This window comes from Chiloscyllium plagiosum, chromosome 27 (genome assembly GCF_004010195.1).
Source record: "Chiloscyllium plagiosum isolate BGI_BamShark_2017 chromosome 27, ASM401019v2, whole genome shotgun sequence".
In the NCBI taxonomy this organism is placed as follows: Eukaryota; Metazoa; Chordata; class Chondrichthyes; order Orectolobiformes; family Hemiscylliidae; genus Chiloscyllium; species Chiloscyllium plagiosum.
In genome coordinates this window covers 26,471,829-26,491,293 of record NC_057736.1, presented here as the reverse complement: position 1 = coordinate 26,491,293, position 19,465 = coordinate 26,471,829, and the positions used below count along the sequence as shown (strand labels likewise).

The window sequence follows — 19,465 nt, the reverse complement described above, 5'->3', positions numbered from 1 at the left end:
TGTTGTTAATGTATCTGCCTCAACCACTTCCTTTGAATAAAGTGTTCTTTTCATGAACTTCGATTGTCCCAAAGCAGATTGTGCTCAATAAGTTTGAAATGCAGTCACTGTTGGGATGTAGAAAGTGCAGCACCCAATTGGTTCACAGTAAGCTCTCTTTTGAAAATGAAGTGATACTCCGTTTCTTTTATTTAGTGACTTTTAGATGAATGTTAAGCATTTCACAACGAAAATCTCCCGTACTCCTCTCTGAAAGAGAACTCTCTCTATCCTCGGAGCTGTTTGTGTGTGCCATCGACAGGATGCACTGCAGTAACTCACCAAGGCTGTTCTGACAGCACCTTCTGTACCCATGACGTCTCCCACTTTGAAGGGCAACAGACACTGGGGAGTACCATCACCTGCAAAACTCCCTCCAAACCATTCGCCATTATGACGTAGCACTCCGTAACCACTTCATCAGTGTCACTGTATACTTCATCAGGGTCAGAATACAGGAATTCCCTTCCCCAAAGCACTGAGTGTCCCCACACCATGTGGTCTGTAATGGTTCAACAAAGCAGCTCACTGCCACCTTCTCAGGAATGAGCAATCAATACTGTCTTTATTGGTGTTGGTCTCATCCAGTAAATTAATTTTGACAGGTATCCCCCACTTTGAAAGTCTGCTTTACGCCACTTCACTTTTATGAAAGAAAGACCTATATTAGTACCTGCTTTCGCTAGCGGAAGGAAATTTTAAGAGGATTTTTGCTTTTACGAGAAAAGATGACATTTTTTTCCCATGTAAATTAATTCTTCGTTTTACGCAATTTGGCTAACGAGAGGTTTCATAGGAACACTCTACATTCAGATAGCAGGGAAACCTGTAACCATATTGTTTCAAGTTCAGAAAAGATTTACTAGGATGTTGCCGGGGTTGGAGGATTTGAGCTATAGGAAGAGGTTGAATACGCTAGGACAGTTTTCCCTGGAGTGCCGGAGGCTGCGGGGTGACCTAATAGGGGATAGGATAAATAGACAAAATCTTTTCTCTGGGGTGGGGGAGTCCAGAACTAGAGTGCATAGGTTTACAGTGAGAGAGGAAAGATATAAAAGAGACCTAAGGGGTACGTTTTTCATGCAGAGGGTAGTAAGTGTATAGAATGAGCTGCCAGAGGAAGTGGTGGAGGCCATTACAATTCGAAGCTATTCGAAGTGATTGATTTTTGGTTGCTTTTTTAAAAAAAAACTCACTGCTGTATCTTCTAATGATCTATGTACTAGTATTCTTCAGATTCCGCTTCTCCTTCGTCCATTTGGATTACTTTCTGAAGACCATGTGGTCTATTTATATTTTTCCAATTACACCTTCATTCTGCAAATCTATATTTTGCCACAATCTCTATTAGCCATACCTGTAAAACTTGGTATCATGCACAGATTTGAAATTCATTAGAATCCCTACAATGTGGCAGCAGGCCACTTGGCCCCTTGAGTCTGCACAAACCCTGTTCCTGTAATCCTGCATTTCCCATGGTTAATCCACCCAGCCTCCACATTCCTGGACACTGGGCAATTTGGATGTAGATTAGCTCACTGAGCTGGAAGGTTCATTTTGACGTACCAGATAACATCTTCAGTGAGCCTCCAGATGAAGCACTGCTGGTGTTTCCTGCTTTCTATTTATATGTTTGGATTTCCTTAGGTTGGTGATGTTTCCTTTTCTCAGGGGGTAGTAAATGGGGTCCGGGTCATTGTGTTTGTTGATAGAGTTCCGGGTTGGAATGTCATGCTTCTAGGAATTCTCGTGCATGTCTCTGTTTGGCTTGTCCTAAGGATGGATGTGTTGTCCCAGTTGAAGTAGTGTCCTTTCTTATCTGAATGTAAGGATACCAGTGAGAGAGGGTCATGTCATTTTGTGGCTAGTTGATGTTCATGTATCCTGGTGGCTCGTTTTCTTTCTGTTTGTCCAATGTAGAGTTTGTTATAGTCCTTGCACTGTATTTTGTAAATGATATTAGTTTTGCTTCTTGTCTGTATAGGGTCTTTCAAGTTCATTAGCTGCTGTCTTAGTTTGGTGGTGAGTTTGTGGGCCACCATGATGCCAAGGGGTCTGAGTAGTCTGGCAATCATTTCAGAAATGTCTTTGATGTAGGAGAGAGTGGCTAGGGTTTCTGGACATGTTTTGTCTGCTTGTTTGGATTTGTTGCTGAGAAATCACTAAAGAGGAAGAAAACAACAACAAACTGCCATTCCTAGATGTCTGAGTGAACAGCCAATGGGGATCTTCAAACCAGCGTCTACAGGAAAACACCACCTACAAACCAAATATTGAACTACACAAGCAATCATCTCAACATCCACAAACAAAACTGCATCAGAACATTATTTCAACGAGGCACTACACACTGCAGCACAGGAACTACGCAGAGCAGAGGAAATCTGAAAAACCCTCCACCACCACCCTCTGTCTTCTACCTTTGAGCCAGTTCTGTATCCAAATGGCTAGTTCTCCCTGTATTCCAGGAGATCTAACCTTGCTAACCAGTCTCCCATGGGGAACCTTGTCGAATGCCTTACTGAAGTCCATATAGATCACACCTACTGCTCTGCTCTCATCAATCCTCTTTGTTATTACTTCAAAAAACTCATTCAAGTTTGCGAAACATGATTTCCCACGCATAAAGCCATGTTGACATTCCTAATCAGTCCTTGCCTTTCCAAATACATGTACATCCTGTCTCTCAGGATTTCCTCCAACAACTTGCCCACCACCGACGTCAGGTTCACTGCTCTGTAGTTCCCTGGCTTGTCCTTACCACTTTTTTAAAAACAGTGGCACCACGCTAGCCAACCTCAGGTCTTCTTGTACCTCACCTGAGACTATTGATGATACAAATATCTCAGTAAGAGGCCCAGCAATCACTTCCCTAGCTTCCCACAGAGACCTGATCAGGTCCTGGGGATTTATCCACCTTTACGCATTTCAAGGTCCCCCCAATGTACGAACAGAGCAGCACCCTCCGTGACGGTCATAGAATCGGTCATTATAGCACAGTAAGCTATCAAAGCTCACCAAATCCATGCTGGCATTGTGTATGAGCAATCTGAATCAGTGCTATTCCCTGTTCATTCTCTATCAAATCTCCTCATCTGTTTGAAGAAAAACATAGCTTGTCCAAATTAACCTCATTGCTAAAACTACACATCCTTGGAACCATTGTGATAAATTTCATCAACACCCTCCAGGTGCCCTCATTATTTTAGAAGTGTAGTGATCAAAATTGTGTGTGATTCTCTAGTTGCCATCTAACCAAAGCTTTATAAAGATTCTGGAAAACGTCCCAGCATTTGCAATCCATTTACAAACTCCAAGATTCCAAATGCTTTGCTAAATACTCCTATATCCTCCCAACTTAAAGTCTATACATAACCCTCATTTTACATTTTTAATATTAAGCATGCTTTGTCTATAATAAAATATAAAAGAAGTCCACATAGAATCTAAAGATTCAGTATAAAAGATAACTTCATTTCTGATTATACAGCAGTTAGTATGAAACTTGAGGGATGTATCAATGTAGCAGTTACTAAAATCTTGAATTGTTTAAATTAGTCTATGCTGTTCCGTGTCAATGCATTGCTACATCTTTCCCAACACAAACGCAAACCACACTTTTCAAAGTAGCATTAAGTAGGTGGCTTCCTCCTGTCTTCTCTCTCCATATCCTTTTTTTAATAAATAGTCATCCAATGCCCTGTTGCATACCTTTACTGAAAATGCCTAAACCAAACTTCAAACAGAGTATTACAGACCTCAACCGCTGATGTTTTTTTTTCTCTCACTCCACATTCTTTTGCAAATCACCTTAAACCTGTTTCCTTTTGTTCTTGATCATTTTGTGCAGGAAGCTTCTATATGCAGGCCCCTGATATCTTTGAAAACCTTTTACCAGATCTCTCCTAGGCTTTTCTCAAAGGAAATCCTAATCTTTCCCGTCTACCCCCATCCTTAATCATTCATGTAAATTTACAAGTAAATCTCTTCTGCATTCTCCTTCTAGTTCTTAGGTGGAATCCTTTTATTGATCTTAGAATGTAAGTTTCATAATGTAATATGCATATATATATTTGAATACTTGCAAAGAGCAGAATTCTTCAAAACAGCAATTAGGAAAGTGTATAGAATGAACTTTATCACAGGGAGAATTGAATAAAGAGCAGGAAGGTTATGCTTCAATTATACAGGGCATTGGTGAAACTACATCGGGAGTACTATGTACAATATTCAATTTGAAGACAGATGTAAATGTGTTAACTTATGACAATATAACTACTTTTACATAAGGCATTTACATTGCTCTTCCTTCTTTATTCAATTCTCCTTGTGATAAAGATCATTCAGTTTAACGCTTCTAATGAGTCGGTTAGCTTATGAGGAAAGGTTTGACGGGCAAGGTTTGTATCTGCTGGATTTTAGAGTATAATTAAATGATTGGAACAAGATCGCAAGGGGTCTGGACAGGTAGATATAGAGAGGACTTTTCTTATGGGAGAACCTGGAACTAGGGGTCACTGTCTACAAATAAGGAATTGACTATTTAAACCTAGATTTATTTCTCAGAAAGTTGAGTCTTTGAGACTGTCTTCCTCAAGGGTGGTGGAAACAGTCCTTTAATGAGCTGTGCCCTCTGCCTTAAAACATTCTTAAGGTGAAAGGTTATTCTGGACAGGCAGGAATGCACACCTAAGTTAGAATCAGTTCAGCCATGATCTTATTGAATGGTGAAGCATGTTCGAAGGATTGAATGGCCCAGTCCTACTCGTTGGTATGGTTTAACAGATGAAGAAATAGCTCAAAATAATGCAGTCGAGGTTTCTCCGCTTCACTTCGATAGCATCATTATTGCTTTATGCTTTTAAGAACTTGTAAAAGAGCCTTAAAAGTCTTAAACAAAAACAAATTGTTGGAAAAGCTCCACAGGTGTCGCAGCATCTGTGGAGAGAATTCGGTTAATGTTTAAGGTCAACTGACCCTTCCTCAGAACTTGGCCTTCGGACTGCAGTAAGCTACCAGAATTCCTGCAAGAGGGAAAGAAAGATATCGCCACTTGATTGACAATTTTGAGCATTTTTTTCCAATCACCCATTCAAATTAAGAAGTTACATCAATATTACAATTGTAAAATCTAAACCATCGGATGCAATACAAGTCTTAAGCATTTTCATTGTAGAAACTTAACAGCATAACTGATCAGGCTGTCCTATCTTTGCTATATATTGTATTCTGCATAAGGCTTGAATCTGCTGCATGATTTTGGTTTCCATTTCTTAGTAATATGATTGATCAGAAATGTTAACTAGTGTCACCTTGAATTATCGTGTTGAGACACAAACCACTTTTGGCACAATATGGCAGTATATTCCAGCCTAAGTGCAAGTGTGCACAAGTAGCCAAACTACTGAAAAACATTGTTTGATAGATGGTTAAGATACACTTTTTTTTTCCATTTTTGAGTTGATGCATCTTAATTTAACTTTTTATTGCTGTTCTCTTCAGTGAAAATGGATGTTTATTCTGGGATGTTCTGAATAAAATTACTTTGAGAAGTTTCTTCAAATCACTTTTTTTTATTTCTTTAAAAACACTTGTGCATTGAGGAAAAGGAACATAGAAAATTATAAATAGAGTTAACTTCAGTATATTGGTTCAGTGTAAGAAAATAAACCACTCTGCCTCTGTAAATACTTGAGCATAACTCTCAGCACCAAGACAATTGCCTTAACTGACTCTAACTTTTTTTTAAAAACCACAGTAATGGCTGATATTGTCCTGGGGAAAAAAATAAGTCTGAGCCCCAGAATTACTGAATTATCAGCTCACCAAATGGTGAGAATCCGTTTTAGTGTCAAATTGTGGATGTTTCCAAGTATTCACTTGAATATTGTTTAACTTTTGCTCTTCACCCTTTAGATTATTTTAACTGTGAAGGGCTTACACCTCATTTCCAGCAAATATTGGTGGTTAGTGACCTAAAGTATAAATTCCAATCAATCAGGTAATTCAACAACGACCAAAGACTGAATCTGGGATTTAGCTATTCATTGTGTGTCATTCAAGAAGCTTGGAACCTTTTCCTACAAAATAGGGAAGTATTTCTTAGTCTAAACTTGCCAAAGAGATAATCAACCAGGATTAAGGGAGGGCCTAGCCATTGACCCCTGTACACTGTTCATTATTTCTTTTATTATACTTTCAGAATTTGACAAAATAGAGAATTAATAGTGTGCATTTTAAAAGTTAATTTGCTTTCCTTTTTATGCATTCTGCTTTGGATCAAGAGGATAAACAAGCAATTTCAGACTTCTAAAAGTGCCCATCTCCAATAGATAACTGGGGGGAAAAACAGCTCTGCTTGATTCTCTTCGATTTTTATCTTCCTATGCAGCCAAGTATCAGATAGGCACAAAGAACATCCTGTGACTCCTGAGCCACTTGCGCATACATTTTTGTATAATCTTCACAAAGGTAGTTTTAAAAAATAAAGTTTACAGAATTATTTTTAAGCACATTAGACATAGGTGATTAACAATTTTCAGCTTTCACTTTCTACTTGAAGATAAAACCCAACTCTTGTCACTGGTCAGTCTTATTTGGTCCTCTGTGTTTTTCACTATATCAGCTGCCAACCTGTTCCTACAGATCCAAAATAAACTTTAGCTAGAGTTCATTCATTAGAAAACTTTTCTAGATGTGAGCTGACAAATAATAAGCAGAGAAAACAAACCACACTGAGTAGCATGCAGAGTGGAAACATCAGTATCACTAACATAAACGCTGATGTTCAGGTATAAAAGACTAGAACCAGCAGCAAGTTGAGGTGGTGTAACTGGTGATCATCTTCTCGTGGATGCCAATTTTAAACTATTCCTAAAACACTACAATTAGCTTTGGTGCACTTGTTTCAAATGGAGTTTTAAAATGGACAAAATTCTTCCATGACAGCTGATAAAAGTAGGCTGTAACTATCCCTGAAAGGCTGCATGATCTTCTGTTTAATTCTTAGATTGTGCAGAGTTATGGGATTTCAAATTAGCCAGGGTCTCTCTCTCAACTGCTGTGGAGTGATCTCTGCTACAAAGTGAGATGACAGAGGGCAAGTGTGGGATTCTGCAGGCCTTCATGCTTGGATATTCAAAGTTTTTAGCTATACACTTTCTCTCTAAACTGATAATCAATCAAAGATGCCTTGCATGAGATTAAACAGCAGCTAGAGCCATTTCACCATATTCCAACAAGGTATCTTAAAAGGACGAGTGTAGATTGAAGGGACAATGAAAGCTCCAAAAAACTTGGAAATTCAAGTAAAAATCATACTGTCAAATGCATCTTAATGCATTTCTAGTGGTTTCTTCCCACTGGTTCCATTTGTATTATATTTTGTTACTTGTATTTACTGTCTGTTTGTAGTGCATTGTATTCATGAAATTTAGTGTTATTGACAGGAATGTCAGCTGACTTGTTCTAGATTTGTTTAATTCCAGTGCAAAATTTGTGAATATAAAATTACTCCCCAATATGCTGAGTAAATCTTTATTATCTTGCAAGGACCAGGCTATTAGTCTTTGCAACCTTATTTTAAAATCTATTTATAGAATTGAGCTGTGCAGCAAGCTAGAACATGCATTCTCTGGAACTTGTGTGCATTAATATGAACCCAAGTTTTGGCCAGTTCCAATTTAGTGCTCAGTGGACATATCTGATCACCAACCTATTTGACAGTTTCACAGTATGATCAGTTTAAGAAATACAATCTGTAGAACCGGGAAACCGTGCAGGAAGCTTTAGTAGTGCATCATTATTTATGATATTTGCCCAATGTTTTATGCTGACATGGGATGGTTCCAGAATTATCTGGAAAATTCTCAATTTCCTGGCACTGATCTAGAGTATAAAAAAAGTGGGTATGGAAAAGGAAACTAAGAAGCTTCAAATCCAAATGAAGGTTAAGCAAAGCTTTTAAAACAAAGTACCAATTCAGTTTGAGCATTTTTCTGATGTTCCTCCAATCTTTAATGCCTCCTTCAAAAAATATAAAATTAAGCTTTTTGTTAATCTACATCCATGCCCAAAATAATTAGTGGGAATTACAGCCAGTGTTCACTGGTGTGCAATTCTTTTGCTAGACAGCTGAAGAATATTCAAAGAACAGCAAGTTTCAAAATACCCCAGTTCTTTTTTATTCATTTAACTGTCTGCTAAATCTGATTATCTATATTCTACTTATTTCCTTGCTGCCATTTTCATCCCTTTTCTAGGTTGAGCAAGAGTGGCTTACAATATCAGTACAAAGATGTGCAGCCATCACAATGCTTTAAGGTTCTTATCATAACATTAAAAAATAATTTACAAGAGATTCTCTTTTACTACCTCAACCAGAACTTCATTTTTTCCCCTCCATAAATTCATAACTTTCAAAATCCAGACTTTGGAACGTGACCGTGATAACATTTTAGATTGTGTAACTACACAAACTTTCTGCACTTGTCAAAATGAAACTCCGAGGAACAGCAAAGAATGAGACATCAAAGAACATAATTAGGTTGAGAACTATTGATATGTTTTGGTGCCAACTTCAGCATATGCATGAAAAGAACTCTGGCAAGTTTACAGATCGGCAAATTCAAATAATTAAGTCCAGGCACTAAATTGAAAAGTTCAGCTTTTGGACAGTTGGGATTTCTCATCTCTTGAATGATGTCCTTTGAAGTGGTTGCTCATCAACCATTTTCTTTTATCCATATGTGTTATTAAAAAAACAAACAGGAGTTTGGCAGTGGTGAACATTTCCATTAAAAAGTTTTCAATATATTGCATAAACAAGTAAAAAATAAAACTTGAACATGAAATCTGTTTTCTTCATGAGGAATAGTTTTGACCTATTCGATAATTTTTCTGGTCAATCTTTCCCTGTCCATTTGTAGTTCATTAGCTACTCATTGTAAAATATATGTTGACCTTTTCCAACCTCCAAGGCATAGTCAGTGGAAGATACTCAAATGTTTATGTATGGCTGCTTCTGGTCCAGAAGGCTGGCAGGTTGAGGTGACTAAACTACCACACAGCTAAGCAAAGTACATTGTGCGTAAGGTGTCTTGGTGAACCTGGACGGCTTTAGCAAGTGCCTGGGGATCCCGTCCATTACTCTGTCCAGAGATATGGCTGCCTTCTCCACTGTAAAAAAAAAACAAACATAGTGGGCAATTACAATTTTTTTTTTTACTAACAACAGGTTGCCAATTAGGAATAATAACAGTTAGAGCAGGTTGAAATGAATGCTATTTGGGGCCAGGGTACTTTAATTTTTTTTAAAAGCACTTGTGCTATATCTGGAAGATGGTGATTTGAAAGAATAAAATTGAAATTAAATTTTTTTTAAACTATCTCAAATACCCCTGGAAAAATCTTCCCCACCATATTCTGCAGTGCATTCTTGAAATTCCAATTGCTTTTGGGCTCAATTTGTCACAATAATTCTATAGCTGTTGATTGCTCAGCTTATTCCTTCATCATTTTTGATGCCCTCATTCCCAGAGAACAATCATTGTTTTTTTTAGATTACTTACAGTGTGGAAACAGGCCCTTCGGCCCAACAAGTCCACACCGCCCCGCCGAAGCGCAACCCACCCATACCCCTACATTTACCCCTTACCTAACACTATGGGCAATTTAGCATAGCCAATTCACCTGACCTGCATATCTTTGGACTGTGGGAGGAAACCGGAGCACCCGGAGGAAACCCACGCAGACACGGGGAGAACGTGCAAACTCCACACAGTCAGTCGCCTGAGGCGGGAATGATCCTGGAAACAGATCCCCTCTTTTTAATCAGTCTGAAGGATGTAAACTCGAGGAACAGATGCTCAATGAGCTGAGCCAATTGTGACCAGACATAATTATCATACATCAAAGTCACTGATTGCTCTCAAGGGCAGAAATATAGGCCTAAACTAGATTTAAGTGGCAAGCAACATTTAGAGCATTACAGGTGGCAAGCAGTAACCATATCCCAGAATGGGAGAATTTAGCCACCTACCCATGACATTTAAAGGCACAGTCATTGCTGAAACAGCCCATATCCTGGGTGGTGGCTACCACTAACAGAAACCTAACTGGACCACCAGCCATATAAATACTGTGGCTACAAGAGCAGTGTATCCACACCACAGATTGCAGCAGTTCCAAATAATAGTTCACCACCAGCTTCCCAACTTCTCAAGGACAATTATAGATGGGCAGTAAATAGTGGATTAGCAAAATAAATGCCCACTTCCCATGCAAAAGAGTTTAAAAGAAGCCTTTAAAAATAGTTTAGTTGAATGTTCCTCTATTAGTCTCAAGATACTATCACTACAGATATGATTTTCATATTTTTTTTGGTCACTTTAAAAATTTAAGGAAGAATTCTATCTATCTCCAAGCCAACCTTTATATTTTCCACATGTAATACACATATTAGTACCATTCTGGAAGTTGCTTTACAATCCATAGCGACAGGAATACTCTGGAATAATAAACTCTTACAATAATTAATATCACTTCCCTTATTGTATTCTACATAGAACCCTCTCCATTACAACATGACAATCCACAGTAAGCGCCATTTATACTAGTGTTGGTAGCCAATTTCCCTTCTTTGAAGTAAAAACAATGACTGCAGATGCTGGAAACCAGATTCTGGATTAGTGGTGCTGGAAGAGACAGTGCTGAGCTGGAAGTTTGGAACTAGGGTGAGGTGGGGGAAGGGGAAATGAGGAAGCTGTTGAAGTCCACATTGATGCCCTGGGGTTGAAGTGTTCCGAGGCGGAAGATGAGGCGTTCTTCCTCCAGTCGTCTGGTGGTGAGGGAACGGCGGTGAAGGAGGCCCAGCACCTCCATGTCCTCGGCAGAGTGGGAGGGGGAGTTGAAATGTTGGGCCACGGGGCGGTGTGGTTGATTGGTGTGGGTGTCCCGGAGATGTTCCCTAAAGTGCTCTGCTAGGCGGCGCCCAGTCTCCCCAATGTAGAGGAGACTGCATCGGGAGCAACGGATACAATAAATGATATTAGTGGATGTGCAGGTAAAACTTTGATGGATGTGGAAGGCTCCTTTAGGGGCTTGGATAGAGGTGATGGAGGAAGTGTGGGTGCAGGTTTTACAGTTCCTGCGGTGGCAGGGGAAGGTGCCAGGATGGGAGGGTGGGTTGTAGGGGGGGTGTGCCCTATTACTAGCTTTACATTGTAAAAACTTCCATCACCTTCAGCCCTGTAGCAAACTTCTTAAAATTGTCTTCAGCATTTTTCATCCATCTGCCCTCAAATTATAATTTAACATCAATTTCCTATTCTTGTGAAGTTCTTAAATATGTTATCACTTTTCATGCAATAGGTGTGACTTAATCCAATTAAATTTACTGTTAGTCCCAGACACTGAATCAGTTTTAACAAAAGTCATGAATAATGTCTCTTTGATTGTGTCACAGTAATTTGGCTTATCTGAAGAGGTGACAGACTTTTTTCCCCTTGTTAAATGTACTCAATGCACTTTGTATGTTGATTTTCACAAATGCGAGTGCCTCAGGGCTTCATAATAAATCTGTTTAGTCATTTAAAAGAGAAAACAATCAAACTGGTGATGTATCAGAAGATCGATATCAATCAACAATGAAAGCATGTTCACATGAAAGTTCAACTGATTGGTAAATTCAATTGACATTTTTAATGTAAACTATAGATGACTATAAGCAGAGGAACCTCTATTATCCGAATATCAATTATCCGAATTTTGGGTTATCCGAAGAAGATCTCAAGGTCCCAATTGAAACATTACATCAAAGAGGTGTTTCAACACTGTTTGCGTCATTTGTTTACAATGATTAAAAACGAACCCGCCTTCAGAAATGCTGCCAAGAACAGACCTGGACATCGATGGCAGCCCAGGCACCATCTCCAAATGACTTGACCATCAGTGTGCTCTCTCTCTCCCCACACTTTTCTCCTGGAGTTCTACACAAGGGTGTATCCTAAACTGCCCCATTTCTCAGATAATCTCTCCAACATTGTCAAAAAGTTGTGGTGAAAAGTGGTGTGTGTGTGTGTGGCATGCATACGCACTATTTTGAGACTGGCTCACCCCCCACCCCCCCACTCAAAAAGCAGCAGCAGTCTTATTGTTATTGTCCAGTCCGGCTGCCCCGGGGGTAGTGTGGGCTGGATGGAGTGCTGTCGGTTGAGGGGGAGAGCAGGGCATGGTGTTGGATGGGGGTGCAGTGTTGGGAGGGGAGGGGGGGGCAGGGGTAGACAGGGTTGGGGGTGGTGGTGAGGGGACAGAGTCTCACACGCAGAGTGCTGCTGCCTAGTCTCCTGAACGGGGAGCGGACTTACCAAATGCTTGCTGTGTGAATCCCTTTGAACTGATTGAGGCAGGAGGTGGGAGGCTTCAGCAATGCTGCAGGTCCCTTACACACAAAAGGTGTGTCTGCTCAGAAACAAGCCCTGAGACAGAGAGAGGAAAAAGGAAACCAGAAAATTCTGAGCCCCAGAGGAGAGGCACTGATTCAATTAACCAAATAATCAATTATCCGAACGAAATAGTGTCCCCCCATCGCATCTGCATAATTGAGGATCCTCTGCAGATGTTAGAAGAATGCAGCTGTGTTTGTGTGAGGAAGGCTGAGTCATCGTTTACTGAATGAAGGAGAGTACAAATTCCCAAGACAGACTAACAAACAATTTCTGTGGAAATTGTCACACCCAATTACAACCACAATATGCACAAATTCTCTCGTGTTCAAGTTTAAAATAATTTGCATTAACTATTATGATAAATTCATTTTCTTGTCTATTATTAATAGAAAATGTCAAACGTGCTCTGAGGTACAGTAATCGATGCTTTAGTTCATGTGCTTGCCTGAAAACCCGCAACTAATATTTGTACTACACATGCTAGGCCATAACCTTCTCCAACTAGGGAGAATCTAACCACCTTCCCTTGACATTCATAGCATTACCATTGCCGATTCCCCCACTATCAGCGTCCTGAAGGTTACAGTTAGCCAGAGACTAAACTGAGGCTATAAGTTCTGCAGCTCACAACTCACCTCATCAAAGCCTACCACCACCTACACAGCACAAATCAGAGTTGTGATCAAACAAACTCCACTTGCTGGAGCTCCAACAACACAAAGTTCAATATATCTAGGAAAAATCAGCCAACTTGATTGGCACACCATCTTCAGCATTCATTTCCTCCATCACTGATGCACAGTGGCAGCAGTCTATTACCCAGGAGATGCAAGTCAGCAACTTAAAGCTTCTTTGATAACACCATTCAACATCACAGTGAAGGATAAGAGTAGCAGATGGATGGAAGTAGCACCACCTTAAAGTTCCCCTCTATGCCACACACCATCTGGATATGGAACTAGAATTACCATTCCATCATCATTGCTAGGTTAAAATCCTGAAAGTCCCTATCATAATAGCTCTGGCTGTATATAGCTCCCACAGAATGGAGCAGTTCAAGGAGGCAACTCAGCAACAACCTCTCAAGAGCAATCTGAGATAGATGATAAATGCTGGCCTAGTCAGTGACATCCAAATCCTATAAATAAATTTTTAAAAAGAATGTATGCTGAACACCACAGACCAAGTTGCTTATCTAAGTAATATGCAGGCTCTGCACCTCCACAATAAAAGATAATAATAGCTAGTTTATAAAAACAGTCTTTCTTCACCACTTCCTTACACTATCCAATGCAGAAGCCCAAAGTTATTTATAAGCCAGCAAATTAACTTTACGTAAATATTCAGACAATTTTCTTACCTATCATGTTCCTTGTCCACCAAGTGATATCTTGCCCTGAATGCCACCAATCTGGCATAATAGGCTGGTGCTGGAATAGAGACAGAACGTGTGCACCGCACGTAGGTGTGACACAGCTGATAGGTCAAGATCTGAAGCTCATCTGCAGTGAATCGATTATCATCCCATAATACATAATAATGTGAAGGTCTGCTGGTGCCCTGTAGTCATAAGGGATGAAATTTAGAGAATAGTACTGAGAATGAAAACTCAACTTTACCTCTTCTCCATTACTGAATTGAACAAATATTTGTAAAGTTCAATAAGCTTAATTCCACTACTCAGCCACCTTGTCTCATACTTAAACTGACTAAAATCTTTTTATTACCTACATCCTAAGAAAATACAAACTATTTCCCAAAGTTTGGAAAGGTTTTTAACATCCTCACTCTTCTCTTTGATCCTATAATATAAATACAATCTGCCAAACCTTAATTGTAACATCAGCGCAGGATACTAGACGAGTTGATGATGCTTCCTGACAGACAGAAAACACGTCAGCATGGATAATGATTCAAATAAGTTGTCTAGATCTATCTCGCCAATTCAGCAGGGTTAATAAGCTAGGAAAGATCCAGGACAATACTGAATCTAGATAGTGCTAACCATATAACTGGAGAGAAAACTACAATATTACTAATAATAGGAATAGTATCTTAATATTTATGAAGCTAAGTACTGCATCTGAAAACCTGTCACTGAAAAAAAATTACATTCCCAAAACTACATGTATCATATCTGTTAATAGATTTGTTCGATTACTGAACTAAGATATTAAATTTAGACTGCGATCTCCAAAATCATTGACTGTTTATCAAAATTCAGGCAGGGAGAAAGAAAACTTCTTCAAAATGCAATTTCTTTTTTGATAACATTTCACATCTCTGTTCCCTTTGCAATACATTGAAACTAAACCTATTGTGCAATTGACAATTCTCTTTCTGTACCATTTTCTTTATTACAATGTATTGAACCAAAATTTGTTTTTCAAACTGGGGTATGTCTAACTGTCAAACAGCATCAACAGTCTTCACATTGCATTCAATCCAACGATCCTTCAAAGAATAAGTCCTTAAATGGCATAAAGGGAGACAGAGATCTTTAAATATACTGATTATTGTGGGTGGACTAAAAAAAGGTATGAGAGCGCATGATATTGCATTGCAGCTTAAAACACTCCTGCAGTTTAAATCAACTCACTCCTTGTTATAGTTTTTCTCGTTTTACCAACACTATTACCCTTCCGCTTTCATTTGTTAGTCCTTCCAAACTGTAGGCGAACTTTCATGATCTTCCTGCTCCTTAAACTCTTGCTTTTTTGATATGGGTTTTGTTGTACAACCTCTATCCAAAGATGGAGTTGGAACCAGTCAACAAACATACATCAAGATAACTGGGTGTGGAACCGACGCTTGGCAGAAGAATCTGAGGCCTGATTATCCAGGGGTGAATCTATAAGTGTGCATTTAAATTTAGCAAGCAATTTAGGCAATACTACCAGTGTCCTAGAAATTTCCCTCCTTGTTTGCTTTCTTCTTTTCTTTCATCCATCTAAAAAGCAAAGGCATCTATTTCATGCTATTTATTAATTTCTCTTTGTAACTGAAGTTTGTCAATTCAATTGAATCTGCCAATCTATAAAGCTCCCCATCATCAACAATTAACCTGTAACTGACCTTAAAATAAATTAGTACCAGCTCCCCAGAGGGGAGGTGCCTTAATGGGAAGAATAAGCTATCAGCTGAGCAGCTCCAGTATTATTCAACGGTAATGCAGGAGCTAATGTATAGCAACCACCCTTGACTCTCTGCTACTGTAATTGTCACAAGTTACCAAACAGACCTGAATCCCAGCATGACTGCAAAGGTAGAAATCAAATTCAAATGGGTGGGTGATATTGGTATCAACTGTTGTCCCTGCTGGTATGTTCCCACTTTTTCCAATCTGGCAAAAGAAAAAGAAAATACACTACTTTGAAGAAAATAACAAATGAACATTTTGTCATGTGTAAAGATTTCATATTGGCCCATTGCTTAGTAGTTCTAAGCGCATCATAACGTTTTGCATACACTGAAACAAGATTATATGTTTAGGTGATATTAGTTCTCATGTTTATGTTTGCTCAATGTATTAAACTGGTGTAGGGGCCTTTTGGTGCCTTATTAAAGTAGCTTTGCTTCACCTGTAAGCTCAGGCAATGACTGCACATCATATACATACCAGTGACATCTGGAGACTAACAAACACACAAACCCAATAGGTGGATTGTAGATATTAATATTTGGTTATTAATATTGAAGATATTACATTTATATGGGTCCAATTTCTTTATTTCTCACCTCAATTCCAGCACAATTTTAACAGCGGGATTTATATTTCAAGTTGGTAGATGAAATCAAATCAGTAAGATTTTCTCTTTTCAAGCACATATAGAATGATTAATACAGTCAGAAATAGCCACCAAATTGTCATATACTTTGCAGACTTAATTTTATCCTAAAGTTTACCCTGATTTAGTGGTGACCACAACACAAATTTCTCATCAAATAAAGTCCATAAGTTTCCCAGAAGTTACCAGTACAGGTATTCCCCATTAAATCGGACACATCTTCCTTTAATTTGGTTGGTCATGGATTAAGGTTTTTTTTTTAAAAGCACGTTTCCCTTTAGTAAATGCAGCACTATACGGTATAGGCATCCAAACAAGGCTGAATTTAGTTGACCTTATCCAGAGTGGCAGCAGGAGCAAAAAACATCATTGTCACGCAGCACATAGAAGGGGAAAACTTCAGTGAACTAATAATTCTGAACTCTATCCAAAAATTTATTTACATGGATAGGATCATTCTTGCCCTTCGCCTTCACAGTCAAGTAATGTGCAAGCACTCACTGTCTGAGCTTATATGTGAAACTTCAACACTGAAAGCCAGCTACATCGATTTGATGTATTGAACAAGAAACAATACCTTCAGCGGTGGTGGGAGCAACACGGTGATGGGGATAGAAGTCATGAAATGGAAGAGGGGGAAAAAGTGAAACACCAACTATAGATTCATCAATAGCTCTATTGAAATCATCTCCTACCCTCTCACTCTTATCAGCACAGAAGAGCCGTGTGTGATGCCGTTTTTGGACAACAATATAGGTAATTCCAGGTTGATAATCTTTTTCCAGTTTGATACAGGCATCACGAATAGCCAGGAGCTCGTAGTGTAGTATCTGAAAAAGGTTTCACATTGTTTATAAGTTAAAATTGTGCGGTTTTGTGATAATGGGAACAAAACTGTGAAGTAGAAACATCTTTGCAAAATGAATAATAAAAGTACAGGGAGCAGCTATACTTTTCATTACGCAGTTGAATTAAGTACAGGCTGCAATGTCCAAGTGACCACATTTGATCTACAGTTCACTAGCAATTTTCAGATCACATCTATCCCAAGCCTGCACCCCTACTCAAAGGACAATGTGCAAAGCAGGATACTAAAGGAGAACAACTGATAGACAAACTAAACCAATTTTCACTTTTGTTTGTTTCTCCATTTCACTTTTGCTCATATTAAATTCCAACAAAGTAACCCAGTACATCTGAACATTAATGGACGAGCACTACTTATAGCCATTTTGGGTGTTCATTTCAGTAAACGAGTGCAATTTACCTGTGGTAACTGTCCTTCAGGAACGCCATCTCTATAGAAGATAATCCTTGTTGGCTTGAAGCGAGTAGATTTGTAAAATTGGATCAGAAGTTCTCGAACCATGTAGGAAAGGTCTTCAATTATTTCCTGACGGGGTCGCTGCACACGAACTGTGGCACAGTAACGACTTGGATGAGCATCCATGCTGCCAACCACCTAGAATGAGAAAAACAGAACTTTCAGGCAAACTAGCAATCTCGCATAAACAACTGTAACATTAAAATTCTGAATGTGCCTAAGGAGTCTGAATCCAGATTTTACTGGATAACAAATTGCCATACAGTTCCTCAATGTATAACACTGACTAATTTACAAGGGCAACTCAGTTGCACGTCCTTTGGCTGTTCATCTATGTAATACAGTTCCCCAAAACCCTGTACTACGTCGTACATAGGAAGAAGGTTCCAAGCTCATTTTGATTCCAAATGCCTTTAGTGACTCTGATCTTAAAAAGTTGCAAAATTACTTGTGTTCTTTTTTATTCTCAACATTGTAATTCCAGCTGGAAGATTTGAGAGTGCTTTTTTGTGCATTTGGTTGTGACTTATCTTCTTGTTCACGCTTTCCAATAGTTGACCAGTTGTCTAACATATTCACCTGAATCTCCCCTTGAATAAAACACACATGCCTCTTAAGGAAATATCAAATAAAAGTTTAGACACTTTTTCTTTGCCTAACAATTCCCTGTTTCCTTATTTGGATGCCTCTTACATACATCCACTTAGAAACATTCATTAATAATGGTATGAAATCATCCCAGAGCCAAATATCCATAAAATGAGTTAAGCCTGGCCAAAGGTTTATGACTTAACTGCTTTGGCTATAATCTTTAACCATTGGCTTTTTAAGGTGTCACTGCTTATTTCAATCTTTCCCAGTACAATACCCAACTATTACATAGGATTTAGGAAGATGAACAGTCAAAGGACATGCAACTGAGTTGCCCTTATAAATTAAAGGCAGGGGAGGGTCAGTGCCAGGCAACATCAGATTTAGTCCTGGCTCAGAAAGATAACACATGAATGGCAGTGGTATTTCAGAGCAACTGCAGCTAATATGGAAAAATATCTCAAGGTATTTTATAAGTTAAGTAAGGGAATATATTAAACCATGATGGAGTTAGGCATGATGTGTTTTAAAATATGTTTTAACAAAATATAGCTTTTGATGGTTGAGAGCATGTGTTGGAGGAGTGACAGGTAGGAAAGATACACAGAAGACAAAACTTAAAGAATTCAGGAGTGCAGAAGACAAAGCTAGAGGAGTACAAACAGATTGGAGACAAGACATGCATAAATCTGATGAGGCAACACACTAGGGAGCCATGTGTAGATTAGGAAGAACAGAAATTACAGATAAATGAGACTCCGTGCATGCAGCATATTATTAATAGGTTAAATTTAATAGATTGCCAAGTTTGGGACAGATGGAAAGGGGGATGTTGGGAAAAATAAATCAACTCAAGGTGACATAAGCATCAGTGTTTAGTGGTGGTGGTGGAAGTGAAGCAAAATTTTAGCAGTCTTTTGTTGACAATAATGGATTGGATTTAGAGACTTCAGGCCATCAGAGACCCTAAAGCGGCCAATTATTGCCCACCAAAGATCCTCAATTCACCTCCACTGCCATAAAATGCTGGCCAGGGGTCAGCGGGCAAGAAAGCTGGCCAGGGGTCAGCGAGTTGACAGTTTCCTTTAAAAAGGGCAAGAAAGCAGAAGGCGCATCATTCAAGGCTGTGTCTTATGTACATTGGGGTCACCTCCAAAATATAGTAACCCTTTTGTACCTGCCTGCCTGACCACCTCCTGTAGGATGCTGGGTCCTGTCCTGCTCTGATAGCCTCAGGTCTGGCTAACATCGACAATTTCTGGGGGCTTCCCTGCAGG

The 19,465-nt window shown here is 39.1% G+C and overlaps 1 protein-coding gene and 1 long non-coding RNA gene across 4 annotated transcripts in view; one reads left to right on the top strand and one right to left on the bottom strand.

Annotated features, from left to right (window-relative positions):
• The window catches only part of LOC122563676, a 70,627-nt gene that overhangs the window by 7,080 nt on the left and 44,082 nt on the right, over positions 1-19,465 (top strand). The gene's annotated exons all lie outside the window — the stretch shown is intronic.
• LOC122563675 (protein argonaute-1) overlaps positions 8,015-19,465 on the bottom strand; it is a 115,061-nt gene continuing 103,610 nt past the window's right edge. For both annotated transcript variants that reach the window (XM_043717728.1, XM_043717729.1), the window contains exons 15-19: positions 17,541-17,735; positions 16,969-17,103; positions 15,727-15,828; positions 13,846-14,045; positions 8,015-9,216 (exon numbers count right to left, since the gene is read on the bottom strand). In XM_043717728.1, the coding sequence (XP_043573663.1) occupies positions 9,108-9,216; positions 13,846-14,045; positions 15,727-15,828; positions 16,969-17,103; positions 17,541-17,735 (741 nt within the window). In that variant the 3' untranslated portion in view covers positions 8,015-9,107. The remainder of the gene's footprint in view (positions 9,217-13,845; positions 14,046-15,726; positions 15,829-16,968; positions 17,104-17,540; positions 17,736-19,465) is intronic.